Below are 14,829 nucleotides of genomic sequence, written 5' to 3'. Positions count from 1 at the left end.
CTCAGAGAATCCTCTTACTTCTATTTCTCTTTTTGGTTTAGATAACAAAATTGAGTTTCTTTAACAGATTCTTAACAGATGGGCAGATTCTTTAACTGGTAGATTTAAGGATTGGCCAGGAATTGGAGAACAAATTGGAGACATGTTGTTGGGCTTACGGGGAACTTTGTGCTGACATGGGCTTTGTGGGAGGAGAAATGTCTGATCAAAGGTACCTAAGCTCTCCTCAATAAATGATAGAAGGTTAAGATAATGGAAAAAATTCACATTTATGTAACTTGATAAGTATAAATATGAGAGACATGATAGGAGTAATGGATCAGAATGATTTGAGGAAAATACTACTGCATTATTAAAGCCTTGGGCAGAACATGAGAATAATGTATCAACATCTGAAGACACATTACAAGATACAATATTTGAAAATAAAGTTGGTTAGCGCTGTTTGAGTGTATGTGGACAAAGAGGTGGATAATCCTGTGTATTTTGTGGCATTCTCTGCCTCGCCACTCTCACAGGAGAATTCACAGAATTACGTCTTGTGTTCACAGCACTGACACCTCCAACACAGCACTGGTTATCCATTTCTGCATTTATTTATATTAAGTGGTTTACACAATCCAAATTACATGTACCATGTTTTCCAACGCATATATGTAACGTAACATATTGTTTCAAACCGTTTGTGTCTGAGGGCCTCAGGGTAGATCAACCCAGTGTTAACTGAGTATACATACACATTGTATTTTACCCTCTTGAAATAAAGCCATTATTTTATTTTATTATTATATTTCTCAGTGACTTGGCTCTCCACTTGGCTCTTTTACAATTGACAATACAGAATGGTTACTTAATGTGATAACTGCCTTTTTTTCATTAAAATGGTTAAATCTATGTACACACGTACGCAAACAAGCTGTCCAGGTACATGTACATCCACTGTGCATCATCCCCTTGTATTCATTTTACCTACGTGCATATTATTGACTGGATTGTTATTTCAATATAAGCCACACTCAAGAATTTTCAACCTATATACAGTGGTAGAGGAAACTGGCGGTCCCAGGCACATCACGAAGCAACCTCTGTTCAGATCACTGACATGTGGATTATCTGCATGTACTTTCCCTGTTGGCAAAAGGGAAACTTAAATCGCATGGTTGATATGAAAATTGTTACATGTATATCAACAATGTTCATCGGAATATATTATAAAATGATAACATGCTAGTGTAAAAGAGCTTTCCCCGGTGCAAAGAATGCCAGATCTTGCCAGTTGACACTCATACAATTGTTGTGCATATATGAGAATATTCATACGAACAGCTCTAAGCCGATAAGCACACTCGTACTCAAGTGCTTACGTGTACGAACAGCATAAAATCACAATTACTGTAAATCACTTAAAATTTCACCCCAAAAAGCATAATTCTAAAAGCAAACAAAAGCTCTAAAATTATAGTATTTTTGGTTCTGAAATTTTACCTTTCTGCTGATCATTCTACCTTCCAATCAACAAAGAAACACATTTCTAAGAGCAACTGAAAGAACTCTCAAAATCTGGCAAAAGATGAGACTTTCAATAGTTATGCACAAAGCCTTGAGCCATTTAGAGTAGCCCTGATTACCTGTTCACGAACATCAACAACATCTTTAATTTGTGTACTTTCAACCATGTATGTGACCATACTGTACATCTTGTTACATAAATTTACATAAAATGACAGCTCCCCTAATCTGAATATGTTTGAAGCTCACTGAATATATTAGGCTGATGTGTGTTATGAGCATATGAACACGACTCAGAGTTAATGAGAAAAGAGAAATTCTTGTAATCAAATGCCTGTACAAACTGGGTTGATGTATTCCGACAACCAGCGGTTCACATTATGTATGGAATGAACAATACCACAGCAGGGAATAATATTAAAGACATCTTCAGTACTATGCAGACTTCCTCAGATAGGAGTTTACACATGATTTAAATATCCCAGTCGATTTGAATGTCATTAGCATATTGTAATAATGAATGAAAAGATAAGCCAGGTGGGGTGAGGAGGCTGGAGGAATTGATGATAGTCTATAAGACCACCCACACCATGACGTGTTACAACCACAGCAAAAGTCCCATCACAGGCAAATTTATACTGTTCTTCAAATACAGGGTTGACGGGAAAAAAACAATACATAACAGAATGGGGCATATTAAATTCATATCTAAATTATATAAAAAGTTGACCCAGCCATAAATATACGCTAAATTTATCTGTCAAGTGTTGAAAAAGCCAAACTCAGAACAGTTAAAAACATAAACTGTGGTTGGTACATTGGTCTGCAGTGAAGAATAAGTGTACAAATATTAAGTTTTCTACAGTGAAACATTTTAATTGTTGCCGTGGTTGAAGTTTTTGCTTACATGTATACATGTACGTCTTAAGATCTTTGAGGAATACGGCCCAACGGCTTTAGAATACTGATTTATTTTACTGGAGTTCTCCGCTATACTTAGTTTTTTTTTTGATGTCCAGACACTGTACATGTACATATACATGTATATACTTTGCTTTGTCAAGGCTAACATAGTTTATCTTCATTTCCTTCTGTAGTCGCTTCAGGCTCAATGCAGAATGTTTAAGATTATTCATAATTTTGCTGAGCTTCTCTATTGGCATTGTTTGGAAATTAAACAACATATTACAGGCAGTCTTGAACACAGTATGCACACACACACACACACATGTACATATGCAGTCTGATCACAACCGTTTTCACTATGACAATGCTGATTCTTTTCCATGTAATGTGGACATGCCTGTTTGGAGGTTTCAAATTTAGGCATGACATTTATCATTATAAAGATTTGATGGTTAATTGACATAACATAATTTACATGTAGCTTAACACAGAACTGTTTCATGGTTTTATGATACCTTCCTTAGGTTAATTCCAGGATCACGTGTACTGTACATGTATGTGGTACAAACAAATACAATGTATCTACATGTACATATAGAGCAGACTCATACAGAATCCCGAACTCCACATCACGTTGATTGGTGACACCCTTAACACACGTGTTAAGGTACTTGAACCTTGATTTTAGCAATTAATTTCCCCTACAAAAAAAAAAAAAAAAAAAAAAAAAAAAATTTATTCTCGCAACAGCCACAGAAAGATAAGCTAAGACACTGAATTTCAAGGGCTGTAAATAAACCTGGGGGCTTTTTCAGCTTATCTGTTTTTCCCAGCTGTAGAGCTTGGCAGATTTCCAGGTCAACCATACAGGCTGAGATAGATCTGGGTCCTCAATGCTATCAACCATACTACAGTGTACATGCATGTTTACAGCAAGAGCAATAACATGTATACGCATGTAAGCAGTCAGTCATCTGAAAACTTCACCTTAAAACTGCTTGTAAAACATGTACCAACCTGGAACATGTAATCCACATTAAGTTTGACACGATTAACATCAATATAAAGAATGAAAGATTATTGAAATTTTAAAAATACAAACTACTTCAAATCTCTAACCTTTTCAACCACTAAAGCACTTCTTTCAGTGGAATTTATGCAAACACTTAAAATGATGCTAAACATAACGTGTTTCTGTCATTAAAGATGCAAGTTTCATAAAACTTTGCAAATTATTACTCTACACCCTATAGTTCTCCGAGAATGTTTCAAAATATTGGTTGCAGTTGAAAAGGTGGAAGAGTTAGATAGTACCATTGATGTTCATGAAGCACAAATTAAAAACATGCATATTACATGTACATCATGACCACTCGTAAGCCATTCAGGGCTTTTGTAGGTGTACAGGTGGGGCGACACTTTGGGTGCACAGGTGGGGCGACACTGTGGGCGCACAGGTGGGGCGACACTTTGGGTGCACAGGTGGGGCGACACTGTGGGCGCACAGGTGGGGCGACACTGCCGGTGCACAGGTGGGGCGACACTGTGGGCGCACAGGTGGGTGACACTGTGTGTGTACAGGTGGGCAACACTGTGGGCGCACTCTGGGTGTACATGTGTGTCGACACTGGGTGTGAATGTACGTGTGGGGTATAAAGCAATATTTCTAGAATTTGTGGACAGATGAACTTTGTGCTTTACTGCATCAACATATACATGTACTGTGCATGTCCTTCACCTAAACTTTAGCATTTTTTGTGACCGTTTGCTTGACACTGACTGATTCATCCATCTTACTTAAAAGGTTCTTCAGAAATGTTGACCTGAAGGTTTGTACAAAAGTTTCTAAGGTGAAATAAGGTACTGTAATTCTATAACCTTTTCGAATGTTTGCGAAGTGTTTATGCAAGCATATTCTTAAGGTATGTTGACTGATAAACTATACTTTCTGTGAAGCCCTGAAATTTGCCAATCCAACCAATGTAGTTTTGTTCCCGAAAACAAATTTAAAAAAAGCAGTTGTGCATAAATTGCACTGCAAGTTTCTCTTCCATCTGCAAAAAGTACAAACTCGTGGATTTAGTAAAAAAAAAAAATTTAGTACACACAATACTGTGCTCGGATTAACTATTTCAGTGAACAGTCACTATACAGTCACATTTACCAGTGCAAACAGTATGCATAGTCGGTACCATGAAGAAACAAGCTATGAATGGCATGCCACGTCTAATACTGCTAACTCATGTTCCCCATATAAATGTACAAGTATATTAATGGGTATATGATCTCTGTGTTTCAAGAGTTACGGTTTGCTTCATGACATTAACATAATGTTATGTCTTATCAATTTTGTATCATGAATAACAGAAGTCAAACATAATGTGTCATCGTCTGTGATTTATCAGATATCAGGTCGTACTATAATTCAACATTTTCACACGCTTGCAAGCTGTTTATTCAAGCATATTCTGAGGGTATTGTTCTGTGCAGACAGATAACGTTAGACTTTTTGTGAAACACTGAAACTGGTCATTTGGACCAATGTAGTTTAGTTACCAAACTCAAACCTAAAATGTCCATAAATTACAATGAAAATTGCTGTTGAGTACACTCGTATCAAACCAAGAAATCCTGAGTAAAATCTGAGTGACAGAGTTCACCCAATCTCACAAATTACAGTTCGTTTCTGAGGGATTTCCATTCGATCAAATACTGGTAACGTTTCAATTTGAAATAACGAGCTGTCTTAGTACTTAGTACTGAAACAATGATATGTGTACGTGTACATGTAGACACTGCATGAGCATGCATGTATTAAAACAGGTACAACCATATGCTGGTCTTTTCTGACACCATTAAACCGGCCTTTCAATTAATATTTACTTATTTATTTTATTGGCGTTCTACACTGTACCCTACACAAGAATATCTCACTTATACAACTGCAGCTCGCATTGGTAGGAGAAAACCCACAATCACCTGCAGGTTGCTGACAGACCTTCCCATGTACAGCTGGAAGAGGCTGCCAGCATGAGCTGGACTTGAACTTACAGTGACCCCATCCTGGGTCATTCTACCTTACTGACATGCTAAGCACCTGGGCCACATAGACCCCTCAAATTAATCTGAATGTTGTTGAGAGCCTTAACTCCCAAATTTAGGGAAAGAAAAGAAAATCTAAATATATTTTGCACACCATTCTTTTTGGTCCATGCTCAAGATAACTGGTTCTAAACAACGGCAGATGTGTTTCACCTTTCTAAACACCATTTTTTTCTTCATTTTACGAATGGATATAAAATACAGCAAAATATTCTGATTAAATAACAAGCAGGAGTATTTGGTGTGTGTGAGCCAGAACAACAAAAGTGTGCAACTGTGATTTAAAAACAGAACTGGAGCCAGAGGCCCAAAAAATCCCACATTAAGAGTAGTTGGAAATTTAAAAATGTGTTTATTTTCATTAATTTGGAGTTGAAATGTATGATTTAATATTACATGTACTTCATAATCAGTCCCTATCATGGATATATTAAGTTACACATTAAGTATAACACTAAATATACATGTAGTTTGACAAGTTCTCAATTTTAGCCCAATTCATGGTGCCCAGATTAAAAAGCTATATCTCACCCGGTGCAACAAACATTACATTGGCACATATATAAACTTGTGCCGAAATTACAAAGCAAAACCCGCCAGTAAATTCAAAAGCTATATAGCTCTGCTAGGGCTGACATATTAGGACAAACTCAAACAATGACATAACATTATCAACATGTGCAAGTCTCATTTGACAGTCCCTTGTCAAAACTTTATATGACGATGTACTTGTATACATACACACCATCAGTCAACCAAATACAAACACAATGTGCAGTACTTAATTATACATGCAGAGTATTAATATGTACAAGTCCATTGCCCATACACTCGTAAATAATAAGAGAGCACGAAACACAGGTACAAGGCCAAACACTATGTAAATATGAAGTTGAATATTTAAATAAATTAAAACTTTTGCCTATGACCAAGTTGTAGCATTCGCCCGCCTCTAAGAATTCTATTGATCTCAAGGTGTTATGAGGTTTGTCTGAAACGATTTCCTGTTGGAAAAATTTAAGCACCACAAGTAATATTTTACATTATTTCCCTCTGAAATTGCACTTTTCAGGGCACAATTTAGTGTTATGATGAAACTGACTTTTGACCATGTTCAACCTACATAGAGGTTGAAAAAAATTCCTACACATCACGCAGGGCTTGAAATGTTTGGTTTCAACTTGGGGGCAAATGAAAACGGAAATTTAGGAACATTTCGACTCTAAAATCCCTTATTTGGAGCCCTCTTGATTATTGGAAGTGTACTTGGACATTTGTACATTTATTTGTTTATTTATTTATTTGACTGATGTTTTTATGCCGTACTCAAGAATATTTCACTTATACGATGGCAGCCAGCGTTATGTTGGGAGGAAACCAGGCAGAACCTGGGGGAAACCCACGACCATCCGCAGGTTGCTGGCAGACCTTCCCACGTACTGCCGGAGAGGAAGCCAGAATGAGCTGGACTTGAACTCACAGCGACAGCATTGGTGAGAGACCCCGGGTCATTACGCTGTGCTAGCACGCTAACCAAATAAGCCACGGAGGCCCCCCAACTACAATGTACATGTATCGCCAAGAAGCTACCCTAAGCTATTCCCACTGCTATTTCCGCTGCCCTTGTCCCACACGCTGTTTATTGGCAGGAGCGTAGTACGCCATTATAAAGTGTCAACTTGGTGCATCATACAATCTGCAAGACTGTAGCTACACGTACACCATACACCCTGCAGCGGTTGGGTCTCATACTGAGAATTAGTCATGATCAAATTCTTTCTCTCTCGATACATACATGTGTATGTATTATACACCAGTACTACGTGTATAGCTTCTAGCAATGGACATGTTACATGCACCTCCTTGAAATGATTAACCTAACAGTATGACCCACAGTCAATATACATGTACATGTACAGGAGACAGGCTGAGTAAGCTTACATCAACACTGCCAGAGGTATTTATTAATAATTAGAGCTGGCAGACCACCCGAGTCTTCCAGCAGATGTAGTCAACACGTAGTCATTGTGTGGACACGGATCAGCTGTTCCCATCATACATGAACATACCCTGAAGATGTGGTGAGTGCAGCTACGTGCACACAGTGCTACAGATAATTTTTTGTCACAGGGAGTACGGTACTTCCGATTTTATAAGTACGCAGTATTACAGAACACACTTTTTTTTTTTTCTTCAAATACTCAACACTTCATTATTTTGGGTCGCCAGTAATACACCTGGCAAGTGTGAAGTTGATCAAGTGAAAAAGGAGGAAGAAAAAACATAGACCTACAAGTGTACATGTTAACATAAGCCTACATACTAGATTCTTTCATTCATAGTTCACATTACCCAGTATACACTAGAACAAAGTAACTATTTCATATCTTCCGCAAAAGAAATAAATATAAATGAAATTAATACATTTATTTCCCATTAACCTGTGTTAATAAGTTGTAAGCTTTATTTCGATAACTCACTGTTATTCTGTACTTTGATAGCAGCAGTTATGCTAACCTGCCTGATGCGAGAAGTAAATTTTCTTTTACCTGTCTAAACATTTCTTGGCCGGTACAAATGTGTTAACAACTGTCATCTTTAGGTCAAAAGGTGATAAAACGGTTGTTGATATAGGCTAAATGCAAATGTAGGCCATACATAAGAAGACAAGAATTTATCATTTTGTGCTTTAATCACTAGCAGTATATAGTATAAATCTCAAGTGTTTCTGTGCATATGTTGCTAGCTGTTCTCATGATATTTTTTATTCCACTGTAATAGCTTCTCTCTTCACGAAATCATAGGTACATATATATGTCAGGAACTGGACCCTGATGATTCTTGGGGAATTGAAATCAAACATTTGGGAGCGATATTAGGGTGATTTTGTGCAACACAGAAACAGAACGTGAAGTGTAGTAATCAAAAAGATCATTTTTAACCCATTGCTACATCTTCTTCATGTCACAAAGACAAATATCGTGGTAGGCATTCTCCACGGCTATGGGTGGTGGCATAGAAGATTTGGCTGTAGCATGGCGTGTCTGAAAATTAACACACGGTGGAGAATGTCAAGCACATGGTTCGCTGTGGAGATCTACTTTTGATTTTGGCTGGGCTGTCTGCTTTAAATCTCACATGTACGCTAGCTGTCGGGAACTTAGAGACGTACACACAAATCTTCTGGAGTATACAGTACACTCTGTTTGTAGATAGAAGCATATCATCTCTTTTTTTTTTAAGCGTATTTACACCTGTACGCCCTTATCTGTAGCACTGTGTACATGTGTATGTACACGTGTCCTAATACCCTTTCAATTTGATTTTGGAAACAAATCCACATTGGTTGGATTGTCAAGTTCAGGGTTTCAAAAAAGTGTAATTTTATCAGTCAACACAGAATAATGTTTTCAGAATATGCTTAAATAAACACCTTACAAACATGCGAAATTACAGTACATGTATTATTATGTCATTAGGCCGACCCTTATTTTTTACACTTATTTACAGGTCTCCAATGTGCAAGGCAGCCTCCTTTTGTTGCTGGACTTCAAGTTTGTTTATAAATGTCCACACACTGAATACGAAAGGCAATCTCCACATTAAATGTGACTGGAAATCTCTACATGTCTCTGGTCCCCCCAAAAAGGAAATCTCTATATGTTTTTGGTCCCCAAATGTCCAAGGCAATCTCTGTATGTTTCTGCTCCTCTACTATGCACTGCAATCTCTTCATGTTGCTGGTCCCGAGTTTGTAAGAAAATCTCTATATGTTTCTGCTCCCCAAATGTGCACGGAAATCTCTATGTATTTCTGGTCCCCAAATGTGCACGGAAAATCTCTATATATTTCTGGTCCCCCAATGTGCAAGGAAATCTCTACATTATGCTGATCTCTAAGGATATAGAGAAATCTTTACAGTGAGTGAGTGCTTATGGTTTAACGTCGTACTCAACAATTTTTCAGTCATATGACGACGAAGGAATCCTTAGGGTGCATGTACGTGTAATGTGCCTCCTTGTAGCAGGACGGATTTCCACCGCTATTTTATCTAGTGCTGCTTCACTGAGACGACTTACCGAAGGCAAGTAAGCCGCCCCGCCCGAGCCATTATACTGATACGGGTCAACCAGTCGTTGCACTATCCCCTTCATGCTGAACACCAAGCGAGGAAGTTACAACTTCCTCTTTTAAAGTCTTAGGTGTGACTCGATCAAGGATTGATCCTGGATCTACCGGTCCCGAAGCAGACGCTCTACCAACTGTGCTATCTGGGCCGGTAGAAATCTTTACAAGTACATGTATGCTGTTGCACTATTCCATAATGTGCAAGGCAATCTCTGCATCTGGTTGGTCCCCTAGTTTGCAAGGCAATCTTTACATACATGTTTATGTACATGTTTTTGGTCCCCTAATGTGCATGGTATTCCCTACAAGATGCCTGTCCACAAATATGCAAGACAACCTTTCCATAAAGTGTATACAGCTACATGTAGTCCTGGTTTCTAGTACATGGCAACCGTGCTTGTCCCTACAAATGTAAGGCTATCACTACAATCTCAACAAGGAAGAGGCAACCTATACATGCACAAACCAATCTCTACTTGCATCAAGTCGAGGAAATATTGACTTGAGCGAATCTTGAGGTAGAATCTTTACTCTACCTAAATGAGACAACCTCTACCTGCGCGGGGAAACCACTACATAGTGCAAAACAATCCCTATTTGCATAAGGCAATCTGCACCTGTCTGAGGCAATCTCTACCTGTACCAGGCATTCTATTCATGGCGCAAGACAATCCCTACCTGTGCAAGATAATCCCTACCTGGGCAAGATAATCTCTATCTGCACAAGGTAATCCCTTCTTGCACAAAGCAGGTATCTCTTATGTGCGTAAGGTACATGTAATATCTACTAACTGCACATCTGTGTCATACCACTTACACATCACGGACATGTGCATGTCTTGAAGGCACTTGTGCATCTAGTTCTTTTCACTCCAGTCAAGCCCCTGTATACCGACCATGCTTGGGACTGAATAAGAACATAAACATCACATTTCATGAATGGCCCCTCCAATACTGCCACATGAAAAATAAGATGCATGTCGGCTACATGTAGATGTGCTGCAGGCCCCTGGGAACAATTTTTTTTATATTTCTCTTGATATAAATTAACACGGACCTAAAACAAACCTGATGCTCTACATACATGTACATGCTTTATTCATAAAGATTGATCATAAATATATCATTCTACAGCCATTTTATTGCATTCAACCACACAATTCAAGCAAGTGCATTTTGGAGGGGGGGCTTTTTTTCAGGACGAAGCATTTGAACATGTACGCTGGTGCCATTTTCTTTTGCCACAGACACTAAGCACTAAGTTTTTATTTTGACTATAACTTGCTGAATACTTTCTGAGATAACTAAATAAATCCATAAATACATGCATTTACACAGACTTTGGTGTTTTCCTAACAATCACAAAGCACATGGATGAAAGTCTTTTTGGTAATGTGTGTATTGTTTATTACAAGTACAAACAACACATTTAATAACAATTATGAAATACAAGGAATGTCAATATTAATGCAACTCTTCTCCAGAGTTTACAATTTGCCAAATCCAAGGTGATGGGCTATTCATTTCACCAACAACTCCCACTCTGGTTACACAAAAGGATTACAAGGCTTTCAAATTTTAATTAACGCCCCCCCCCCCCCCTCCCCATTCTAACAAGCACGTCAAATTCACATACAATCAGGAACAGTTGGCATACACTGCTGTCGAAATAATGTGAAGCGTACACCAAGAGTTAAAACTAATTAATATTTGTTCAAAAGTTAATCTAATGGTTAAGCACACTGACTTTAACCCAAGAATAAGTTCAAAATTTATGCCATCACAAAAGTTTATAATGGAAGGCAAGAAACTTAATGTAAGACACACTTAACAGTTATTGCAGTGTTTTTTCTCTTTTAATTTTTAAAACTGTAAAACAACACATACCAATGCATATGTATTAACTGTATTACATGTAAGAACTTTCCCAACTAATTTTGACATCGATACCAAATATCAATACAGCTTCAGAATATGGAATTTCCACCTTGATAACCACTTGAGACAAGTGTGCCTGACTGTCTCTGTATGGTGTTAAATGTCATCTACATGTAGGTCACTGCTTGATCGGGCACAAAGATAAACTGATCGTTACCATTAATTTTACCCATTTTGACGTCAAATTTTGCACACACAAAAAAACCCAAAAAAACGTATGATGTATTTTCAATGTTTATGGTTATTTGGGAATAATGTTCCTCTTTACACTTAGTTATGGGAAAGTTATGCTTGGCTGTTGTAAAAACACTGAAGAAATTTGCAATAGAAGACATATCCATGAAAATTTTATGTTGCCCTGTACTCAGGCACCTCGTAAAGTGAATGAGTCAAGGTGAAAGATTTGAATTCATAGAGCTGACTGGTCAGCCAATTTCAAAAGATAAGATGTCATATATATTCGACTGATGTATCACAAGCAAACTGATTGACTGACACAAACATGTGCTCGTCACAGCCCAACACTGAAGACACCGATCAACCATAATGTTACATGTATGTGAGTTTCACGGTCATTCGAGACAGCAGACAGCCGAACACTTGACCTTTAACTTGGGTCCTGGGCAGATATAAATGTGACAGTACTGATATAAAATACTTGATTTGAACAAATTAGGCACACTGAGCAGATTGTTCTGATGTAAAACACATGTCTAAAACAATATCCGGTTCGCTTAAATGACAAGCATACTTCTGAGAATATCATCCACTGTTATTCACTTTCCTACACCTCCCCATGCTATTTTTGCTATCATGCTATCATCCGCTTGCCATGGGATGGAACCAGATGAAAGCTATATGGAAATTAGTAAAGCAATAAATTCTCCAATAAATCAACCATGTAAAACTTCAGTTCTTTTTCTAACGTATTGCTGCAAAAGATAGAATATCACAGCACAAGGTGCTTAGAGGCGACATTCTATGTAAACAGAAATAATAAAAATTTTACCTATGGTATGTATTGTTGCACACTTGTATACATGGGCTATAATGACACCTGTACATTTATATATCAAACAAAATTTTATTTCATTTTTAAATCAAATAAAAATTATCTCTCTTACAGACATAACAATCTACCTCCCCAATTCATGCCGTCACTTCACAGTGCCACAAGACATACACATTAATACCTTAAATGGAAACAGTTTGTGGAATTGTAAGTGAATTCTGAGTTGTCAGTTGTCACTGTAAGGAACACCTTGACTTGTTTACATGCAACTATATACAGTATTTTAATACGCTTACATGTATATCCTTGTCTTAAATGCATATCCTGAATGCATTATATTCAATGCTCAAGATTCCAGTCAAAAGTGTCACACTGACTTGTGAGAAAAATTTCGCCACAGGCATCGTTTCATGTTACATTTAAAACTTGGTCGACTGCCAAGTCAGCCATTTTGTCCCCTTCGTGACAAAGAAATCACTCAAGGAAGGCTTCCTTACACTACGTGGACGTGCTATTATTGCGCACAGTTGGATTTCTCAGCATTAAATGCCTCTTACCTGGGCAGAAAAATCAAATCTAAGGGTCGGGTCTTTCAGCATTTTCCCCAAATCACACATTTACGGAAGAAAAACTAGCTTTTGATGGTGCAAAAAAAATTCTCGAAGTCAAGAAAATGGCGGATTGCTGAGTTTGCAAACGAGAACAGGCTACACAAATAAAGGCGTACCTTTAAAACTTGGTGAATTTGGACTTCGTCTCTCAGGAGATGATCGACTGTCCGGAGACCGCCTGTGGCTTTTTATTCTGTGAGTTTCCGATGTCAAAATAGATGTGGGTGAGGACGATGGACTGTTTCTGGAGACACCTCTGGTAGGGCTGCCATGCATCAGCGTGAAAGCTTTCACAGCTTTTATCGGCCCCTGTTTTGTTGATGGTGACGCGATTCGACGGACCCGCTGTGGCGCTTGCCCAGACATTTTCTATTCTAAAGTAGCCCCAGTCTCTCCTGAGTCTAATAAGCAGTACCCTGACGCATTTACTTCAACTTAAACGAATTTATCGAAAGTTTTATCCAGGCGTTCACTTCCCCACGTCCTCTCGATCAGACCTCAGCAAGCCCTCGGTGGAAAAAATGCTTCACAACACAACAGGCCACGTGATGAAAATCAGCTGTTTTGATTGGACTAGGACAAGTTTGCCATGCAAATATCGACCGAGGGCCCACATCGCGGAACAGCTTCGGGGGAAATACATTCCACAGTTTGGACATGCTCTGACTTGCTTTCACATTAGACTGACTTGTAGCTTTAATTAACCCTTCCCTGATCAGATTGTAGTCTGTAAGAAATTCACAGCCGCCATGAAAGACCTCACCGGAAAGTGTGGCCCTTTTTTTGTTCGATTACTCCCCTTGGATTCATTCATATCAACCGAGCAAAAACGTAAACAAAGAAAAGAAACTAAAAATGTGAGAAGTTGGTGGTTTTAGCTTTCAAATGACTATCAGTGGATATAGTCGTGTGTAGTTAGGCATGGGCGCAGCGATGGGTACACATGTCAAATGCACTTATCCTCATTTGAGAGCAAACTGTCAGGAATTTCAGCACTGACATTTCACGTCCCGGCTCCGCGTGGTCGCCATGGAAATGAGGCCAAGTATCACCTGCCGAGGTCAAATCAACGTGTCCGTATATAGCGCTGAATAGCCGAACCAAACTAGAATTGACAGTCGTTCAATTGAAAACGTTCTCATGTTGCACGAAAAGATTTAACCGAAAAGGCGCGATGGCTTTATAAGTGGCCGTTTTGTAAACGATATTTCAAGATTGTGTTCCTCACAAATCAGTGAAGAGTAATACAAGGGAGATAACCACTATTGACGTTGGTCATCCGGCCGTCTCGCTTCAGTGATAATTTGGATAACATTGTATACCCCTTAACCAGTACACTCTGTGTGGAAGCACGTTGCATAGCCTCATCGTGGGAAAAACTTTGGCTGGAGAAATGTGGAAATTTTGACATAACAAAGTGGAAATTACATTTTTTTTTGTCGAAATTCTTATTTGTAGATTCGACTTTCCTTATCTAAAGATTCGAAATTGCTACTTTCGTGTAACGTAATAGGTCTAGGTCTACAGATCCTATATATTCCTCTGCATATAGGCTACTTTATCTGGTAATGTCTGTTCGAGTGTGTGGAACTGTGTGTATTTAATTTTCATCTGCCACTCCGG

General features: G+C 38.4%; 1 protein-coding gene across 1 annotated transcript in view; it reads right to left on the bottom strand.

The window, feature by feature from the left end:
* The window catches only part of LOC135477834 (glucocorticoid-induced transcript 1 protein-like), a 28,113-nt gene extending 14,416 nt beyond the window's left edge, over positions 1 to 13,697 (bottom strand). Inside the window, exon 1 of the mRNA XM_064758038.1 lies at positions 13,323 to 13,697. Within this exon, the coding sequence (XP_064614108.1) occupies positions 13,323 to 13,572 (250 nt within the window). The 5' untranslated portion in view covers positions 13,573 to 13,697. The remainder of the gene's footprint in view (positions 1 to 13,322) is intronic.
* Positions 13,698 to 14,829: the final 1,132 nt, after the last annotated feature.

This window comes from Liolophura sinensis, chromosome 11 (genome assembly GCF_032854445.1).
Source record: "Liolophura sinensis isolate JHLJ2023 chromosome 11, CUHK_Ljap_v2, whole genome shotgun sequence".
Taxonomy (NCBI): domain Eukaryota; kingdom Metazoa; phylum Mollusca; class Polyplacophora; order Chitonida; family Chitonidae; genus Liolophura; species Liolophura sinensis.
The sequence above is the reverse complement of the archived record's forward strand: the minus strand, read 5'-3'. Positions and strand labels throughout refer to the sequence as shown.